This window comes from Trichogramma pretiosum, unplaced genomic scaffold, assembly GCF_000599845.2.
Source record: "Trichogramma pretiosum strain Unisexual culture from Peru unplaced genomic scaffold, Tpre_2.0 scaffold2, whole genome shotgun sequence".
Taxonomy (NCBI): domain Eukaryota; kingdom Metazoa; phylum Arthropoda; class Insecta; order Hymenoptera; family Trichogrammatidae; genus Trichogramma; species Trichogramma pretiosum.
In genome coordinates, this window is record NW_019641687.1 from 2,824,924 (window position 1) to 2,843,532 (window position 18,609).

Consider the following 18,609-nt stretch of genomic DNA (forward strand, 5'->3'; position numbering starts at 1 on the left):
AGGTGCGCTGCCGATCGAAAACAAAAAACACAGCTATACGGGCTCTGCGCTACGCGTACCTATACTGCATACATCACACGCAGCACATATATAAGTACATATATACGTACATGAAATGTATCTTACGATTACGCTTAGCCGAGAGCCGAGCAGAGCCGAGAGCTATAATAATGCCTCGGCCATTGCGCAACAAGTCAGTCTAGCAAAAGTAGCGCGACGCAGTGCAACGTATATCGTCTAATTGGCCGTTCCCACGCGCGCGTCTTCCTGCGCGCTCCTATATATACATACACACGCGCAGTACTGTATGCCTGTGCGCTGCTGCCGATTACATACAATATACACACCGCAGCATCGACCGGTTTGACTCAGTGCCGAGCCAGACAAGTCGCTAAGAACGTCGTCGACGTTGCAACAAATTAGCGTACTTATACCCATATATAAACGTACAGCACACACACACACACACACACACATACACGGGATATAAATACAATAGAGGAAAAACGCGTGTACTTGCGGGCATACGATGACGAGTTGATCGCGATTACCGACCAACCAACGAGCGCCAAACACGATGGAGAAATTTCGAGTGTCGTCGCTGCTGTTGCCGCTGGTGCTCCTGAGCGCGGCGGCGGTGATGGCCGAGGAGGCAACCCAGGAGGCCACCCTCGAGCTGCCCTCGCTCGGCAAACTCAAGGGCTCGACTCTGGAGACGAGGCTGGGTAAAAGGATCCTGGCCTTTCGCGGTCTGAGGTACGCCGAGGCGCCCATCGGCCAGCAGAGATTTCAGGTAATCCCCATTTAAATCGAATCGGAACTGCGCTTGGTTGAGAAACGAGGAGTGCCTATATACACACATTAACGATCCGAGCAGAGGCGTAACGAGCTTTTGTCGGTTGTTATCGGATAACGATCTTTGTGCGCGCTCGCGAGTCGCTTCTTCCCGCGAATATTACGCGCCTGTAATATTTTTCCTAATCGTCCATTTTACGATACTTTTTTTTATTATTATTATTCTTTTTTTTCCTGCAAACGACTCTGCTCAGTAGCGAGCGGTAAAAAGGCGCGCTCGAGATACAAAGTAATTCGACGAAACCTCGCGTAACGAGGCAGTGTGCATGTAATCGGCATCCGTATTGTTAATCCAATTGACGGCGACGTGCTTTTGTGAGCGCTGCTTTGCTCTCTGTATGTATGTAGGCTCGTCGTCGTCGTCATCTACCTCAAAAGCGCGCATATAGACACGTAGAGCTCTGCATGTATACGCGCGAGCGCACGCGACGCATTAAGTAATTGTTTTTTCATCGACGTTGGACGAAACGTCGTCGAGTGCGGTGCGCAGCTCTCGTAATGATCGCTCGTGTGTACCGAACATAATGATCACGTAGGATAAAGGTGCGCGTCGATCGATTCAAGGTAAAACTTTTTTTTTTCTCGTCGTTGCGTTTCAGCCGCCGATACCGGTGAAATCATGGGAGAGCGTGTTCGACGCGTCCGAGGAGGGACCGGCCTGTCCCCAGAGTTTCGCCGCCAATCAGTCCGAGGACTGTCTTCGCTTGAACATCTACACGACCAAGGTAGACCCAGCACCAGCTCTTACTACGAGCATAATATTGAAATTGAAATCGATTTATTGATTAACTGTTGTCGAGTTCAGCTGCCGAGCGGTGACAACGAGGCACCGAAAATGCCCGTCATCGTCTACTTTCATCCAGGCGGTTTTTACGAATCGTCGGCTCAGAGCTTCATCGAAGGACCCCAATACCTTCTCGATCACGACATCGTCCTCGTCACCGTCAACTACCGACTTTCCTCTTTGGGTATGCATAAATATTTCTCTTCGCAACGCGTATAAGCTATAAGCCCTCCCGTCTCTCGACAGGTTTCATGAGCACCGGCGACTCGCTGCTGCCCGGCAATCTCGGCTTGAAGGACCAAGTCGAGGCCCTGCGATGGCTTCGCCTCAACATCGCCAGCTTCGGAGGCGATCCCGGCAGTGTGACCATCACGGGCTACAGCGCCGGTGCCTGGAGCGTCTCCCTTCACATGGTCTCGCCCATGTCGCGCGGCCTCTTCCATCGGGCCATCGCCGCCAGTGGATCGGCTATTTTCCAAGAACTATTGCCGACCAATCAGACGCATTTGGCGAAAAAGCAAGCCGAGATCTTGGGCTGCCCGACCGACACCGTCGGCAATATGTTGGTTTGCTTGAACACCAAGACAGCCGAGGACTTTGCCAACAGCGTCGGACAATTTTTCGTGAGTTTGCCGTCGTTGTTTTTCATATTTTCTTTTCTCAAGAGGATTATCTTCCGAAACAGGAATGGCACAACAACCCGGTTATCCAATGGATGCCGGTAGTCGAGCCAGAGGTGCGGGGGGTCGAGCGCTTCATGCCGGCCCAACCGATCGATCTGATCAGGCAAGGCAAGTTCAAGAAGGTGCCCTTCATCGCGGGCATCACGAAAGACGAGTTCGGTGCCAAGATCGTGCAAATGATCGAGGAGGCCAAAGCTGGAAACGACTCGATGTTTCGAGATCTCAACGAAGATTGGGAGCGACTGGCGCCGATTAATTTCCTCTACGAGCGAGGCACCAACCTATCGAGCGAGATCAGTTATCAGCTCAAGGAGCAGTACCTCGATGGCAACAACGTCAGCATAGACAATAGTCAAGGACTCGCCAATGTAAGTAATCTTTGTATAGTTCAATTTTAAATTTTAATTTTTTGATAAAAATTTAAACTTTGATTTGCATTTTGATTTGTGAACACTTTAAAGCTCTACGCCGACGGCGTGATAGGCTTCTCGGTGCATCGATTGGTCAACCTACTGGCCGAACATTCCGATCAACCAGTTTATTACTACGAGTTTACTTTCCAAGGGCCCTACAGTCACGTGTACTGGAACGACACGAAGAAGCCCTATGGTGAGAGATTTTCGTAGCGCGTAATAAATTGCAATTTGAGAAATGGAAAATAACGAGTGACACGCCCGATCAACAGGTGTGACGCACCACGACGATCTTCTGTACCTGTTCCGAGTGAGCCTCTTCCCCGAGTTCGAGAAAGACTCGCCGGAGATGCGGACGGTCGAGCGCATGACGGCCATCTGGGCGAATTTCGCCAAGACGGGCGAGCCCATACCGCTGGAAGGCAGCGGCCTAGAGCTGTTCGCCAACGTCACCTGGGAGCCCTACCGCCTCGACGAGCAGAGATATCTGGAGATCGGCGAGGAGCTGAGCATGCAGACGCGATTGAACGCCGAGAGGATGGACATCTGGGACAAGCTGTTCCCCATGGGGCCGGTGCCGCCGACCAGGAGACGCTGATCTCTGCCCCCTCCCCTTCCATCACCCCCCCCCCCCNCCCCCCCCCCCCCCCAAGATCTAGTATTATATCGAATATGAGATTTACGCTAATGATTTTCTTTCTTTTTGTATAAAAAACGATACAAGTATCTGTGTTCGTTTGCGATTGATGCGCACGTTGAGCTTTGACACGATCACTGTTGTAAATACATATTTAATTACATACATATTATTATATACTATTACTATTATTACAATTATAGATATAAAACGAAATGGCACTTGTAGAAAAAGTCAGTCTCAGCTTATTTCCACCCGAGATGCCAATTAGAGTCATAAAATAAAATTGTGTAAATCCGATATCGCTGTAGTCGGAGGCTTGCCGCATGCGCGCGTGGCAGTTGCGCGGCGTCCAACTCGAGCGACGAGCATCCGCGAGGGAGTCAAGCACCCCTGCAGTTGCAGCTGGTGGTGGTAGGGCAGTGTGTACACAACGTCACTGGCAACGCAGGCTTTTTGCGCGCTATACACAACGGCTACGAAGAAACGTATATATATGGAAGGCCAGCGGCAGATAGACACGTTCCTCTCTCTAAGGTCAAAAAGCGTGTGGCGCTACTGCAATTCACAATCCGATCCTTTTTTCCCTCGTAGGCGCGCAGTGCAGTGATAAGGCAGTATATATAACGGGCGCGCGCGCGCACGCCTCCCTCGTGCAGCAGCAGCAGCAGCAGCAGCCCTCCTCCCCTGCACTCTGCAGTTCAGCAGCTGAGTGGTAGTCGCCTCACGATGCCAGTGCCGTCGCGCCACGCTGTTAGCTAGCCCAAAGTCCAGTGCACACTTTTTGTCATACTGCATCGAGGCGTCGTTTTTTCCCTTCCATACGAGTGTGACTTTCGTCGGAAAGAACCAATCCGCGGGTCCGACTCGAGCCGCGACGATCGACGGCAAAGCTGATCGCGACATGGATTAATCGGGTATAAGGCGGACGAGCGCGGAAAATGGGTCGCTCGCGCGGTGCAGCGGATCGCCGTCGCCAAGCCAAGCCTCGCACCACCAGTGCAATGTCGGAGACTGCTCGATCGCGTTGGCCCAGTTTCGCGGGCCGAGCGTAGCCTCCGAGTGCGCGCGAACTCCACTTGCACTGCCATATAAACTCGAGTCGACGACGACTGGACATTTTTCAAGGTTATAGCTACTTGACAGCTCGTAGCTTCGACGTGCAGCGCAGCCAGGTACACACGGACTTGCCTTGATAATAACGACGTTCCTTGCATGCTTAATTTGCACGTGCCTCGTAAGTGATTAGCCTCGATGAGAATCCATCCTTCATTTCCTTTCAAAGACATCGGGGTAGAGAGTACACGTATAGGAGAAAACTAAAAAATTTTAAACACGTATAGGAGAAAACTAAAAAATAGTCATCAACTAGAGCCGATTTCTTTAATCACTCAAAAATGACAATTACTCAGTCTATGAACAGTCGATAATTACCTGCAACGAAACTTTAAATCGATCTCTGTGCTGCATTGTCATGCTCGTTTCTCAGCATGTACAGAAAGGCAGCGTCTAACGTCGAGGACGATGCCGATGCCGAAGAAGCCTGCAGTGCTGGCGATGCTGCTGCTGCTGCCAACAAAATACCAATCGAGATGAGCTACAGCTGCGAGATATGCGGCAGGGACGGCTTCGACGATGCGGAAATGCGATCGCACATGGCGCTCCATCATCTCAAAGGCGCAGCCAATTGTCCCTTCTGCGATCTCGGCGAAATATCGCCGGCGGAAATGCTGCTCCACGTAAACAGCGCCCATTTGGATTATCTAACGCCAAGGTAATTATACTACCCGAAAGCTTACAAATCATCATCTAGCATCAGCTCATCTGCTTGTGACCTTCAATTAAAATATTACTGTTTTTATACTTTATCATAAAAAATTTGAAAATTATTCTTATATTTTTTTCTTAATTCACGAAGAAATTTCTTTAAAAATGATACATTTATTATACTTAATAGTATTCTTCTAATTCTGGTACATATAGTACGCTCGATCGATAGTAAGATTAACCAAACTGTATCTCTTTAACAATTTATAAATTAACTGAAATGTTTAAGTGACTGGAATGAAATTAGCCCAGTGCTAAAAGGCCCTTGGATACTGTCATCTGGAGTATCCTTCGTTGGTTTTTCATATCGTCAATTTATACCAATTTTTTTCTTAAGTTTGCTAATCATGACAAGTGGCAATTATCCCTAGAAGCAAAAAAGAGACGGAATTGATGGACCAAATTTTTTTTGCACTCATATTATTTTGAAAAATTCGATTTTTTTCTCACAGATTTGTCCCAAAATAGTCAAACTCGTGTGAAAAACAGAAAGTATTTTCATTTTTAGTTTTTTAAAAAAATTTCTCGTTCCATTGCGCACGAAGAAATATAAATTCTAAGTAATAGGACAAAAGTGTACAGATTCGAACGGTTGGAACTTGATCAAATGACGTCTTGTTGCGCGCGCCTTTTAGTGTTTACTTTCTGACACAGAGTGTTGAATGTCAATGTCGATTGTCAAACCTGTGATCCGTATTTTTTTAGTTCTTTATAATAACAATAAGTTTTGCCATTTTTTAAAGGCGACCTAAACGCTGCTAATGGTAATGCTAATTATTAAGTTTATAAATCATTTAATGTTAATTATAATGATTTTTTTCATTAGCACACCCGAATCTCTTGCCTTTATTGATGACGATGGTCTACTTCTCGTTGGTGACGGAGAGTTGACTGATGGTTTGATCACAAAAAATGGGCCCCGCGATAAAAGCACATCAGTAACATCCAAAAACTCTCCAATTACATATGCAGCTTCAGTATCAAAGACGTCGTCTAATACTTTAATAAAAAAAGGAGAAAATAAATCTAAGATTACTGGTTCGTTGCTTAACAACAACAACAATAACTCAGCTATGATTAATAATGGTTAGTTTTTTTTCTTTTTAAAAAATTTCAAGCTTACTTAAATGAGATCATATAAATCTATATAACAGTAATAAATATGGTTTATTCGAATCTAGAGCCAGTTAATACAGCAGGTCATGGTTCTCCTTTAAGATCCAGCTTAAATCTCCAATTGCGTTCACCTGCAACTCCTAAACTTCCTGCACAAGAATGTCCTATGTGTCCTTATAGTTCTGATAGTCCTGAAAAATTGCAAGAGCATGTTAATCGTCAGCATTTTGATTTGATTTCACCATCTATTACACCTGGTTCACCTGAAACTCACAATAGTACCTTCAACTGTCCATTTTGTGTAACATCATTTTCTAATTCTTCGGATTTGGAATTACACGTCAATTTTGAACACAAAGATATTTTAAGGTAAAGTATATGCAATTTGTAGTACCTTATTGAATAAATAAATAGTAATGTTAAATATTTTCTTGAACAGTCCAGCAAAAGGTTCATCAGAGGCAGCAAAAAGTGCAGTGGAAACCCCTTCTTGTCCTGTTTGTTTATCTACAGCTTTTAAAAATAGTATTGAGCTCCAGTCTCATATTGAAGAACATTTTTCAAAAAAACCTTCTCCTTCTCCTTTAATTACACCTGATGCCTCAGCAGATAGACAGCTTGCTCGTGATATGGAAAGACGTGAAAAGGAAGTTCGTCGTCTAAGAGAACAACGTGAATTTGCAATGCTACAGGCTCAATATGGTATGGATAATCAGGGTAATTTTCGCGAACAAAGTGTCACTTACATGCAAAGAGCCGTATATGCCGGTGAAATGAGTGTGGCTGACTATTATGAAAAACAGATAGAATTAAGAGTTGCTGAAACTTGTGGAATTGATGATGGAAGCTCTTGCACAAGAGGTATATGATTCAACCTAATACCTCTTGTTTTAGTTAGGGTTGAACTTAATGATATAATTTTTTTTAGTTTTTAGCTAAATTTTTTGTAGTAAATAAGTTGTTTGTTTTAACCAATTAATTTAATTACTTAAAAGCCGAATATAAATATAATTTTAGTTGTAGTAGTTATTGTTGATTTTATAATAACATTGAACATACAATTTTTCAGCGCTAGTTCCTAAAATCAAATTGCTAAGTTCTTCGTGTGGCAATGTTATGAATACCTATATGTGCACAGCAGTAGATCATTATGCAGTATCTTATGGTGATAAGGGTTGGGGGTGTGGCTACAGAAATCTGCAAATGATGTTTTCATCACTATTGCAACACACAGGATATAATGAATTATTATATAGAGCATGGAGTTCTCAAGCTGACGGTAGTAGTTCCTCTGAAAATCCACCAAGAAGTTCTATTCCATCCATCTCCAAAATCCAGAAGATGATTGAGTGGGCTTGGGCTCAAGGATTTGACATACAAGGTGCTGAACAGTTAGGAGGCAAATTAGTTAATACTAGAAAATGGATTGGTGCTACTGAAGTTGTGACCCTATTATCAAGTTTAAGAATTAAGTAAGTAATTTTATAAAAAATAAACATGATTTTTAGTTTTTAGAAATATTAACCATTGAAAATGTAGGTGCCAGCTTATGGACTTTCATCGACCAACTAGTCCCAATGGAAGCCATCCAGAAATGTTTAAATGGCTATTAAATTATTTCCAAAAAGAAGAAGATTTTAAGCCACCTTTGTATCTTCAGCATCAGGGTAAAATATTACAACCTTTTTAATAAGCTTTTTGAGTAAAAGAGATCAACATGATTTTTTTAATTACAGGCCACAGCAGAACTGTCATAGGAGTAGAACAACTTCGTAATGGTACAATATTTGCTCTTGTCCTTGATCCAAGTCATAGTAAATCTCAAATGGCACCATTTAATAACACTGGTACAGCTAATTCAGCTATGAGGCTTGTGAGAACCTCCATTGCCGCAATGAAAGCTAAACAATACCAAATAGTTGCTGTAGTTGGTACAATGGATACAGAAATGGAGTACCAGGTAATTATTAAAAATCAACTTTCTACATTCAACTTTTTGATTTCATACATTCATTTTTGAATTTATTATTTTTTTGTAGCAAAGTAAAGTACTTCGCTCTCAAAGAATTCCTCACGATAGGTGAGACTCAATCAAAGCTGAATTAGAGTTCTGTGCAACATATTTAGACTATTTAATTAAACCTCTACTTTAGTTATTAACTTATATAGGCAAAAACTAATAATTTGTAAAGAAAACATGTTCTCTAATAGCAGATATTGTATCTTATGCATTATTGAATCAAAACTGAGCATCTTTAATGCAATGACCAAAATAATTATTGTTATTTAAAAAAATTCATTATGAAAGTTGAACTTGTCGATCATTGAATTATGAATCTCAGTGTCGCAAGAATAAACGTCGAATTCATTGTTGAAGCTTGTCGTGATAATTTTAAATTTCAAAGGGACTAAAAAATAAAAAATTTGTAAATACAATATGAACTTATTTGTTAATTTATTAAAAAATATTCACGTTTTCAATTAAGATTTCTTAGAAAAATGCGAATGCCAGAGTAAAAATTATCGTCATATTTCTAGAGACAAATGATACTTATTATTCACAAAACTTTATAAAAAAACATTTAGTAGAGTATGAATATTCTTATTTAAAAATTTTGATTTTCACCCTGGCTCTAGTATATTTTCAATTTTATATTTTTTTAGTTTCCATGAATTGTTTGTTTTAAGCCATTTCAAAAAGTATAAAAAATAAATTGTATGTTTGCAGTTATAAAATAAATCAGCGATAAAAAAGAGTAGTGAATAGTAAACTTAATGTATAACATTTGTGAATTCAGTAGTTGATGCCTTGTGTAGTTTTTAATTAAATATAATTTAATTTTATACATAATTTAATATAGCTTTGGTAATTTTCTAAAACTATTCTGATATAATAGCAAAAACTTTTTTGAAGTTAAAAATATTTTTAGTCTACATCTATCCTGATTTCAAATATGTACCAGACAAAATATAAAAAAATATTTTAGATGCATGTAAAAATAAAATAAGATGATACTTCTTGTAATAAATGTTTTATACATATAACTAATATTTCTTTCAATCTAAAAAGTTATAAAATAATTAGAATCTATGATATTTAAAGTAGACAGCATAATGAGTACAAAGTTGTATTAGAAATATTCAAAATTTTATTACGCACTTAGTTCTGTGTTAAGAGCGGTTGTTATTTAATATTTGGAAGGTGTTACACCAATGTCAATGAATAAATATTGCAAGCGTTGCAACATTTTATTGATCTATAAGATGAAAATGCTTTATAGAAATAATATATAAAGTATTAAATACTTTTTCAGATCCTTGTCCAATAAAAGTAACTGTTTTTTCTTTCAATTGTATAAATAAATAATAATTGAAGTTTCAAATGGTAATCATCACATTTATTTACAAAACCAACTAGATCAAGATAACAAACTTAAAACTATTGAAGTACTGCATTTTTCACACTCAACTATTCTCTTCCCAAATACATTCAAACACAACACTTTAAAATAATGGTGAGATTTTTTAGATTTTGAATCCTAAATGACGCATGCAGGCTTTGTGTGCTTCTATTAGATGACCACATTCAGCTTCACCTTTGTTGATGATGCTGAAATCAAAGAAAATCATGAAATGTTAAAACTTGGCAATTTTGTTAAACTATACATAATTATAAATATATATAGAAAAAATTATGTTAAAAAAAAATATGATTATTTACGATCTTATTTTTTCAATTTTATGATTATAAAAACTTTACATAATCTACATGATATATTGTGCAATAATTACGTTTTCTACATCATCGATGTTTAATCAATTATTAATGCATTTTACAAAAGATAAAAATATAAAGATGGTAATTTTTTCGTTTATTATGTAAATTGAGAAATAAATGACATGAAATCTGTCATAACTCAAAGCTTTAATGAATGAATTACAGAAATTATAACCTTCAAGTGCAGCAAAACTTACCATTCATCCCTAATTTTCTTAGTTTCGGGGCACGCACAGCAGGGTTTCAATGGTTTTTTTTCTGTAACAGGTTGTGCTTCAACTTGAGCTTCAACTTTGGTTGCACTGTTGCCCATTTTTGACGATCAATTCACTTAATTCGAGCGAGAAATTATTGCTGATGCAAAGTTTGCAAATGTTATCGTTCACCTAGCACAATGTGTATAAATTCAAAAGGCGCAAGCGCGCGAAATCACTAGCACGAGGTATGCCCGATGGGACTCTAATCGGTTTTGCTTCTGCTAGATGTAACAGAAAATACAAGGCATCATGTAGTACTACATACATAGCGTTCTAAAAATAGTTTGTTTTGAAGTTTTGTAATAGGTCGATTTTGTTTATATTTGTAAAAGCTTCACGATTTAATAATTTTTAACTCTTTTTTAATCTATACAACATTTTTTATTAATAATACATTTATAATGTTTTTTAACGATTAACAAGTAATTATATTTTTATGTTTCTTTCATCTTGATTTCAATAACACCAATAACTGATACATTTACAAAAAGAACTGAGACACTAAAATTTTGAATTCAATTATACTTCAACCATAAATGTGTAAAAAAGTATGCAACTTTTATCAAATGCATTATCTTATATAACATTGGGCCACAAATTTCAACAGGATCACCTTTCTTCTTTCATCTCTTCTAAATATTTTCACTGCTCTGCGAATCAATAACTTGACTTTTTTTCTTTTTTCGTGATTATCTATACCTATGAACAAATTAAAAATTGAAACTGTTAATTTATTCATTTTTCTACAAGTAAATTTACTTATTTATTTAACCTTTGACTTTTCGTTTTAATGAGCGAGTTTCATTTTTTTTCGAACGGTGTTGAGTCCCTAATCTAATGAACGAATCCATATTTTTTTGAGAGAGCGAATTCCAGAATTGGTTTGACTTAGGAAGCAACTGCATTATTTGATCGATTTTAATGAGCACATCTCCTATCTTACCCACTGGTTTTGCTCGTTGAAATTTTCTTACGTACGGGGCCATAACGAAAATTGAATGTTAATAATTATTCGTATCACAGTAAGTATATCACGATGTTATTAGTTCTCATAGCGAATATTGAGTGTCGTATATTGTATCTTGACCAGTTTAATAAGTAACAATACGGTATACATATGCTTATAAGTAATCCATAACATTGAATAATTTGATCGTGACCTTTTGTATTGAAATATAAATTCATTTTTTAATGACAGTAGATTTCCATTTTAAATGTGAACCAATACCTAAAATTGTTCAAAAATTCAAGATATTATAAAGTTTACCGAATGTCTTGTTTTTCAAGTTAAAAAAAAAATTCAAAAAAGCCAAATGGCAACATAGGCGAATAAATTGTCAATGATTATTAGTATAGGTCACTTGGGCTGTACTTCCCACAAAGGGTTGCAATTTCATTATAGCTTCCTCGCAAAGAAGATTATCCTTATTTATCTTCGTTAGTCCTTTGTCGTCGATATGCATATAATGTAGTTATTTGGAATTTGGCGATGACTTATACAAAAAAAGAAATGAAATTTGATGAAAATTTAGAGTTTATTTTTCAAAGAAGTTAAATCAAAGTTAAATTTTATTGAAACCTACTTTATTCTTTTGCTGTAGAATATTTCGGATTTTTATCCATATTCTATAAAACTTTATAGATACTCATTTAAGGAGGCTCTACACAGTATCATAACAATAGTACAGCGAGGTGCCTGTCTGTCTTTTTCTCGCATTAGGCAGACAACCGCTCGCACTATTCGAAATCAATGATTTTACGCACATTTTGTTTAATTACTCATTAGTTAGTTCGATAAGGGGTAATTTTTAACATACCAATCGAAAGCTTGGAACTTTCTCTTTCAGAAAATATATTTTTTATTAAGATGGTTGATCTTTTAAATTAGTTATAAACACTAAAAGACCGCGTCCCATAAGAGCCCGTGTTGAAATCGCCATTTTCAAACTTGTTTATCTCAAAAGTTTGATCGTCAATCACATGTTTTTTTTTGGAATCTCATTTTGAAGATCTAACAAATCGATTGATGTAGGTTTTATCTTGTTGGATGATCTTTTGTATTATGTGTAGAGCCTCCTTAATTGATTATCATGTACTGAATAATTTACACCGAGTGTATAATTTTGATACACTTTCAATTGAAATTATATCGTTAAAAATTTATTGAAATAATTTATAAATCTTTTACGTGTTTACGTTTATAACTTCGGTGATTTTCTTTTGATACTAAAAGAGAACTTTATTAATATTGGGGTAATCAACATAAATAAATTAAAAATTATAACAACAATTTTTATTCAAGTGAAATCAATAAGTAATCATTATTAGTTAACATTCATGCGTAACGTTTTATTTGATTCTTTCTCATTTATAATATATTAGCACAACTGTCAATGGTTTTGCAGATTAAAAACGTCTTTTACATTATGATACATATCTTTAATAATCGTTTAACATTTTTCTCATTTTATAGATCATAAATTATGAATTGATTGCATATACACAATTTTATAATGCTCCAAATGAAAATCATTGCTAGAAATCATAGACTTTCTGCTTGCAATTACTTTCTTAACTTAATAGCAACTTGGAGACTTCAGTTCCTTCTGTAATTGAGCATAATAATGTCAACTCTTTCACATCACAAAATCAATCATATATGCTTATTTTCCGTTTTTCAAATCGCCTCATGAAGAGTTTATTTTGTATACGCAATCGTATGAAATTCACTGTGTATTTTAGGATTTATATTATGTTCAGCTAAAAATAATGTTTATCATAGGATTTCAAATTTTCCGTTATAGCCTAATTAAAGTTTTAAAATTATTAAAATTGATAGGACATTTCGGCGAATATCATTGCAATAATTTTTCAATGGATATTGTGAAATCGTTTTCTCTTCATATCACTCATTTTCAGAATTTTGAGAAATGTGTACTTCATTTATTATTATCTTTCGCTCCTCTGCCGTCATAAGAATACAATAAAAAAGGTTTTTTGTCAATTATTCTGATACTACCTATTAATTGGCACAATATTTAGTTTTTTTTCCTCGTAATTTCATTATAAGTCTACTTTTTTTCTTTTATTAATATTTAGTGAATCATTTTTAACGTTTTGACTCGTTATAAGTTTATTATTTAATTTTTTTTTCTTACTATAGTTTTATTATTTTTTGTCACTTTTAATCGATTCATACAGTTGAATAAAATAATCCGAGATAATGTTAATGATAACTTTGAATATTCAGCATCGAATCATTAATATGTACTTCATCGTAACATGTGAGGCCAATAAGCTTAATTTTTTGATTTTCATGGTCAATTTTACATGACTTATATAAAAATTAGAAATTAAACTGTAATAATAATAATAATTATAAAACAATGTATTCTAACACGGGGAAACTGAGTAAATATAATAATCATAATGGTAGTACTAGTACTATATAACAATATAAATTACTACTAGTATGACATCGCTATATTATACATATTGATGAGCAACATTTATGCATCATTATACAGTGGTCGCCGCTTAAGAGAATCACTGTGTGACAAAAATTTTCATTCTATTAAGCGGATGATTCTACTATCCGATAGGGATTGCAATAACTTATAAATAACTTTGAATCCGAGAAATTATGCATTATTATAATAAATAATTTATTATTATAAATGAATATATATATATATATAATTTATATAATAAATTATTTATTATTAAATATTTATTCAAATCATATGTGACACCATTATAATTTAGTAAAATAGTCATTTATCTTGGTTTGTTTTTTCTTTTGGTCAATTATTTTGAAAATAAATTTTTCAAATTTGTAGTACTCTTCAAAGGATTTCGAACGATGTTGAACTCCTCGTCTCAAGACTTGTAATGCGTTAAACATTTCTAGATTATTAGGTGCGGGTTCTATACTATCATCTTCCTCTTCAATTTCTGATTCATCTGTGTCCAATTTTTGGCATATGTCATCATCTGTTGGCTTTCCAGAGGTTTCTAGACATTCGTCAATATCTATCCACTCGTCAAAAACCTCATGTGTCATATCTTCCGGATAAATTTCGTTCAAGCTAACGTTGCTCGAAATATTACATATTTCATTAGTTCCGTTAACAAACCCAGCCTTTCTAAAACAATTTTTTATCGTTTCGCTAGATACATAAGACCAAGCTTCTTTGATCTGATGTAGCGCATCAAGCAGAGAGGTCTTCTTGGCAATGTCATTGGCTTTGACATTTTGTTGATTATCTAATATTTGTATAATCCGTTCCCTCATTGTTCTTCGATAGTACGCTTTTAATGTACGAATTATACCTTGATCGCAAGGCTGTATCAGAGACGTCGTGTTGGCAGGTAAATAAACCACTGTAATATTTTTCATAGGCTCTAAGTTTGAATGTGCACCGCAATTATCAATGGTTAATAAAATTTTGCGTTTTAATTGTCTATCCCAATTTCGTAGCCAATCAGAAAAAATGTCTCTTGTCATCCACGCGTTTCTGTTGGCCGTGTAAGCAATAGGCAATTGAGTCACATCTTTGAAGCATTGTGGATTCTTAAATTTTCCAATAACAAACAGGTCTTTTTTTTCACCTGCCATACTGGCACAGCATAACAACGTTATACGCTCCTTACTTGTTTTGAAGCCTTTCGTATTTTCTGATTTTAGAGCATATGTATGCTCTGGTAATGCTCGGTAGTATAAACCCGTTTCGTCAGCATTAAATATATCGCTTGGCGAATAATTTTTAGATATTTCTGGCCATTCTTGTATAAACCACTCATTTGCACTTGTAAAATCAGCTTCGGCTTGTTCACCATGTGGCTTGCGATACACAATATTTTCTCGGCCTCTCCAACGTGAGAGCCAACCGTCAGTGGCCTTGAAATTTTCTTTGCCTAATTTCTTTGACAAATCTTCAGCTTTTGCTTTAAGTAACGGGCCATTAATTGGAGCGCCTTTTTCTCTCACTTCCACAAACCATTTCTTCAACGTTTTTTCTACGTCTTCGTCTTTGCCGCATCGTTTTCTCTTGCGGCTGAGATTTTCGTGAGAGCAAGAGGTACTTTCTATCTCGTAACGATTTAATAATAATCTACTAAGAGTAGCTTGTGATATGTTTAATAACAGCGCTGCATCACTTTGTGATAAATTTGGCAACAAATCATATTTTTTTAGTAGCTCCTTTTTTTCAAGGACACTTAAGCCTTTTCTATGAACTATAGCTGATGATTTTTTCATACTTGTATCACTAACACAATTAATTATTATGAGCATGTAATACCGACGGTGCTATGAGAAAGTACTGACAATGAAACTTGTATTTAATCGACAACAACATTGAATGTAAACATCGTCTTCAAACTAAATTTGATTCTATTAAGCGAAAAGTTTATTCACTTAAGCGGTGAATTTTACATGTATAAGGATACGGGAAAATCATTGTTAGGATTTTTGATTCATTTAACCGGCGTATTCTATTAAGCGCAATTCTCTTAAGCGGCGACCACTGTATTATTATTGTTACGCGTATGTATGCAATGCGACTACGTGACACGTTATGGGCATCAGATTTTAATTATTTTTTTTTAGTTTGCATTTTTTAAATTGGTTATCTATCTTCATTCGCTACGTTGTGTTTACATTATATTAATAGGTAATAGAGTACACCTTTGCACACGAGTTTTTTTCTTATTACGATGTAGGTACAACTTACACAGCAAACTCCACATTTGGTAAATTGCATTATTTTTTGTGATAGCACTTTACATTGGCATTAGGACGTCACTGGTCATCAATGAGATATGAAACGAAAATTGTTTTTAAAGACGATACCATAGTTCAAAGTTGTAGCATTTCAGATGTCACTTAATGTACTAATACAGAATGTGCGTATCGTTTTTTCAGACCAGCGCGGGTGATTATCACTTGTGCCATGATCACGAGGAAATCAATGTTTTGAGCTTATTCAATTTTTACCACTTGCTAAATGCGCGATATGCAGTCGATCGATGAAAATTAGATGACATTTTGATTCTTTGCTATTTTATTTATACAGATTGGCACGGCTAAATGTCAATTTTTCAAGGTGATTGCAATTTTAACGCAAGCCAATAATCTATTTTTTCTTAAAAATTGTTTAAATGTAATTAATAATTAAACGTCGTTTATTTTTTTAATAACACAACTTCGAGCCAAGAGCATGATATGTGCTTTGCCAACCTTAGCAGCTACTATTTAAAATTTCAGACAAGCGTTTCAGCAATCAACTGAATATCTCATTTTCAGATCGTATCAATAAAAAAATCGATAGTTTTATGACAACTGGTATACGCTATTGGTGTAATTATTCGCTTTGGCAGCTTAACAATTGCTTTTGATTCAGACGAAAGGGCGGTCTGGTGAGAATGTTACGCTTTCAATATGAGATTCTTTTACTTAAAGTCTTGTGTTCGTTACTCTTTTTAGGCTCGATGACAAGCTCTTGTAACTTGTGCTATTTTTTATTCACCTACTTCTTGCAATTATCATAGAGATGTAAAATATCTCACACCACGTACTATTATATGTAAATGTAAATGTGTGTTATGGATTTTTGTATCTACATTTTTAAACTCGTTACGCAGAGTTTACGTTTGTATTCGCCACTTCTAAGCTAATTAATATCACGTATTTAGTTCCGTAAAATTTGCCAATAGCAAATCTCAAAGCGAAGTCGCATTCTTCCACGTAGATGTACTCAATTTCTCATAATTTAGGCTCGTTTGTTTTGTTATGTAACTATCTTGTTTTGTCGAGAAAGAATACGAGGCCGCAAGACTTAAAAATTACGTTGATTTATCATAGTTCTAGTAGTAGTTGCTACTTTGTCGTTATATATTTACAAAATATCTACATTCTTACAAAAATGATAAGTCATAGATTTTGCTGTCAAAGAGCAGAGCGTATTCTACGTATGAGAAAAGGAAAACCGACTGCACCGTTGAATTTGGCGCGCTTTAGGAAGAAATCTCAAACGATAGGATTGTTGATGGCAGAGTCGGCCGGGCTCGCACGAGCTCTGATATGACGTAATTCTACTTTCCAAGCAGGTGTTCCTCGGCTTCCTTTCTCCGAATTTTCGCCTCCTTCTTGGCCCGCTTCTTCTCCTCCTTGGCGAGTTTTTTCGCTTCCTTCTGTCGGGCTTTTTCCGCCTTTTCGGCCCTCTCGGCCTCCTTCAGTCGATTCTTCTCTGCCTCCTTCTGTCTCGCTTTCTCCGCTTTGGCTCGCTCCTTCTCTCGTTCCTTTTCCTTCTTCGTCAACTGCACTTGCTGCGCCACCGTCAATTTCTTCGGAGTCGTGCCGCTGTTCGTAGGCCGTTTCGAGGAAGCCGCGCTCGAGCTAGCCGTGCTCTTGGCTTCGCTCGCCGTTGACAACGACGAGGAGGTCGACGCCGATGACGACACCGTCGATTTCGCCGACGACGGCTTGGACGCGCTACTCGAGGACGTCGGCGGGCTCGTTTTCGAATTCGCGGGAGCGGGTGTTATTTTTATCCGAGGCGGCGACGCTTGCGATTCGAGCTGGGTAACGATTTTTTGAGCGCATCTACGAAAGAGCAATCAATACATGAAATTTTCCCAATGAGAGAAGAAAGAATAAATATTCGACTAACCTTAGTCTCGTGGAGGCTTTGCCAGCTCGAAAGTCTCTTTGGAACTCTTTGATCGGAGGCAGTCTTCGATTTTCCCGGGAAGCGTCGTGCTCGTCGCCAACGGGGGCCGCTTGCACCAAGTCTTGATACTCCTGTAAATGAAACGAGCTCGTAACGATACATTTCTCAGTCGCGGCATCTCAGCTCGCAAAGTTAGAAAATCGAGTCGATATACCTGAATTCGCATCTTGATCGACTGGGCCGAATGAACCTGATTCTTGCGGAAGGACGAGTAGGCCGGATGGCGCAGCCTCGACTTGCCGAAGCTCGCCGAGCTAGCCGTGCTGCTGGCCGAGGAGCAGGTAGCCGACGATACGGAAGACACACCGGATATGGATGAGGAGCCGCTGGCCATCGAGTAGAGCGAGGCCGAGGCAGGCACGTTGCCGGACGACCAGCGGCCACCCGGGCCCGCCACGCCCGACGGCACCCCCGCGCTCATGTTGTACTCGGACGCGCTCTGAGGTAGCACCCAAGACTTGCCCGACATCGAGTACTGCGGAGGGAAAAAAGCCATGAGGCCGAATTCCGTCTTTGACAATTTGCT

General features: G+C 37.7%; 5 protein-coding genes across 8 annotated transcripts in view; 2 read left to right on the forward strand and 3 right to left on the reverse strand.

Moving 5' to 3' along the window:
• The first annotated feature begins 193 nt into the window (after positions 1 to 193).
• LOC106659012 (esterase FE4-like) lies at positions 194 to 3,363 on the forward strand. Its single transcript, XM_014381276.2, has 7 exons — positions 194 to 793; positions 1,455 to 1,580; positions 1,661 to 1,823; positions 1,886 to 2,262; positions 2,325 to 2,690; positions 2,784 to 2,931; positions 3,008 to 3,363. The coding sequence occupies exons 1-7, from the start codon at positions 578 to 580 to the stop codon at positions 3,331 to 3,333; spliced, it is 1,722 nt and encodes a 573-aa protein (XP_014236762.1). The 5' UTR covers positions 194 to 577; the 3' UTR covers positions 3,334 to 3,363.
• Positions 3,364 to 3,386: 23 nt separating this feature from the next.
• Positions 3,387 to 8,757, forward strand: LOC106659010 (zinc finger with UFM1-specific peptidase domain protein-like). 4 transcript variants are annotated; one of them, XM_014381273.2, is made up of 9 exons: positions 3,387 to 4,547; positions 4,716 to 5,146; positions 6,026 to 6,285; positions 6,381 to 6,684; positions 6,755 to 7,176; positions 7,385 to 7,787; positions 7,855 to 7,982; positions 8,052 to 8,275; positions 8,355 to 8,757. In XM_014381273.2, exons 2-9 carry the CDS (start codon positions 4,863 to 4,865, stop codon positions 8,397 to 8,399), a joined length of 2,070 nt encoding a protein of 689 aa, XP_014236759.1. In that variant the 5' UTR covers positions 3,387 to 4,547; positions 4,716 to 4,862; the 3' UTR covers positions 8,400 to 8,757. The 4 variants fall into 4 exon arrangements, with proteins under 4 accessions (XP_014236759.1, XP_023317090.1, XP_014236760.1 ...); XM_023461322.1 differs by having other exon boundaries at positions 4,785 to 5,146; XM_014381274.2 differs by having other exon boundaries at positions 4,862 to 5,146.
• A 934-nt stretch (positions 8,758 to 9,691) lies between these two features.
• LOC106658817 (cytochrome c oxidase copper chaperone) lies at positions 9,692 to 10,539 on the reverse strand. The gene is made up of 2 exons (XM_014380941.2): positions 10,291 to 10,539; positions 9,692 to 9,925 (listed from the first exon to the last, which is right to left on the reverse strand). Exons 1-2 carry the CDS (start codon positions 10,404 to 10,406, stop codon positions 9,841 to 9,843), a joined length of 201 nt encoding a protein of 66 aa, XP_014236427.1. The 5' UTR covers positions 10,407 to 10,539; the 3' UTR covers positions 9,692 to 9,840.
• Positions 10,540 to 12,921: 2,382 nt separating this feature from the next.
• LOC111694222 (tigger transposable element-derived protein 6-like) lies at positions 12,922 to 15,610 on the reverse strand. Its single transcript, XM_023461532.1, has 2 exons — positions 14,212 to 15,610; positions 12,922 to 12,956 (listed from the first exon to the last, which is right to left on the reverse strand). The coding sequence occupies exons 1-2, from the start codon at positions 15,608 to 15,610 to the stop codon at positions 12,922 to 12,924; spliced, it is 1,434 nt and encodes a 477-aa protein (XP_023317300.1).
• A 1,822-nt stretch (positions 15,611 to 17,432) lies between these two features.
• LOC106659150 (platelet binding protein GspB) overlaps positions 17,433 to 18,609 on the reverse strand; it is a 30,751-nt gene continuing 29,574 nt past the window's right edge. Inside the window, exons 6-8 of the mRNA XM_014381537.2 lie at positions 18,238 to 18,558; positions 18,024 to 18,154; positions 17,433 to 17,956 (exon numbers count right to left, since the gene is read on the reverse strand). Coding sequence (XP_014237023.1) covers positions 17,446 to 17,956; positions 18,024 to 18,154; positions 18,238 to 18,558 — 963 coding nt within the window. The 3' untranslated portion in view covers positions 17,433 to 17,445. The remainder of the gene's footprint in view (positions 17,957 to 18,023; positions 18,155 to 18,237; positions 18,559 to 18,609) is intronic.

Bases quoted from the DNA above. Each gene is read 5' to 3' on its own strand.
- LOC111694222 (XM_023461532.1), bottom strand. From the start codon at position 15,610: ATGAAAAAATCATCAGCTATAGTTCATAGAAAAGGCTTAAGTGTCCTT. The intron at 12,957-14,211 runs GTTCGAAATCCT...GCTCAATTACAG, and splicing joins GAGACGAGGAGTTCAACATC to AAGGAACTGAAGTCTCCAAG.
- LOC106659012 (XM_014381276.2), top strand. From the start codon at position 578: ATGGAGAAATTTCGAGTGTCGTCGCTGCTGTTGCCGCTGGTGCTCCTG. The intron at 2,263-2,324 runs GTGAGTTTGCCG...CTTCCGAAACAG, and splicing joins ACAGCGTCGGACAATTTTTC to GAATGGCACAACAACCCGGT. The intron at 2,691-2,783 runs GTAAGTAATCTT...AACACTTTAAAG, and splicing joins ATAGTCAAGGACTCGCCAAT to CTCTACGCCGACGGCGTGAT.
- LOC106659010 (XM_014381273.2), top strand. From the start codon at position 4,863: ATGTACAGAAAGGCAGCGTCTAACGTCGAGGACGATGCCGATGCCGAA. The intron at 6,286-6,380 runs GTTAGTTTTTTT...ATTCGAATCTAG, and splicing joins CTCAGCTATGATTAATAATG to AGCCAGTTAATACAGCAGGT. The intron at 7,177-7,384 runs GTATATGATTCA...ACAATTTTTCAG, and splicing joins TGGAAGCTCTTGCACAAGAG to CGCTAGTTCCTAAAATCAAA.
- LOC106658817 (XM_014380941.2), bottom strand. From the start codon at position 10,406: ATGGGCAACAGTGCAACCAAAGTTGAAGCTCAAGTTGAAGCACAACCT. The intron at 9,926-10,290 runs GTAAGTTTTGCT...CTTTGATTTCAG, and splicing joins AAGAAAATTAGGGATGAATG to CATCATCAACAAAGGTGAAG.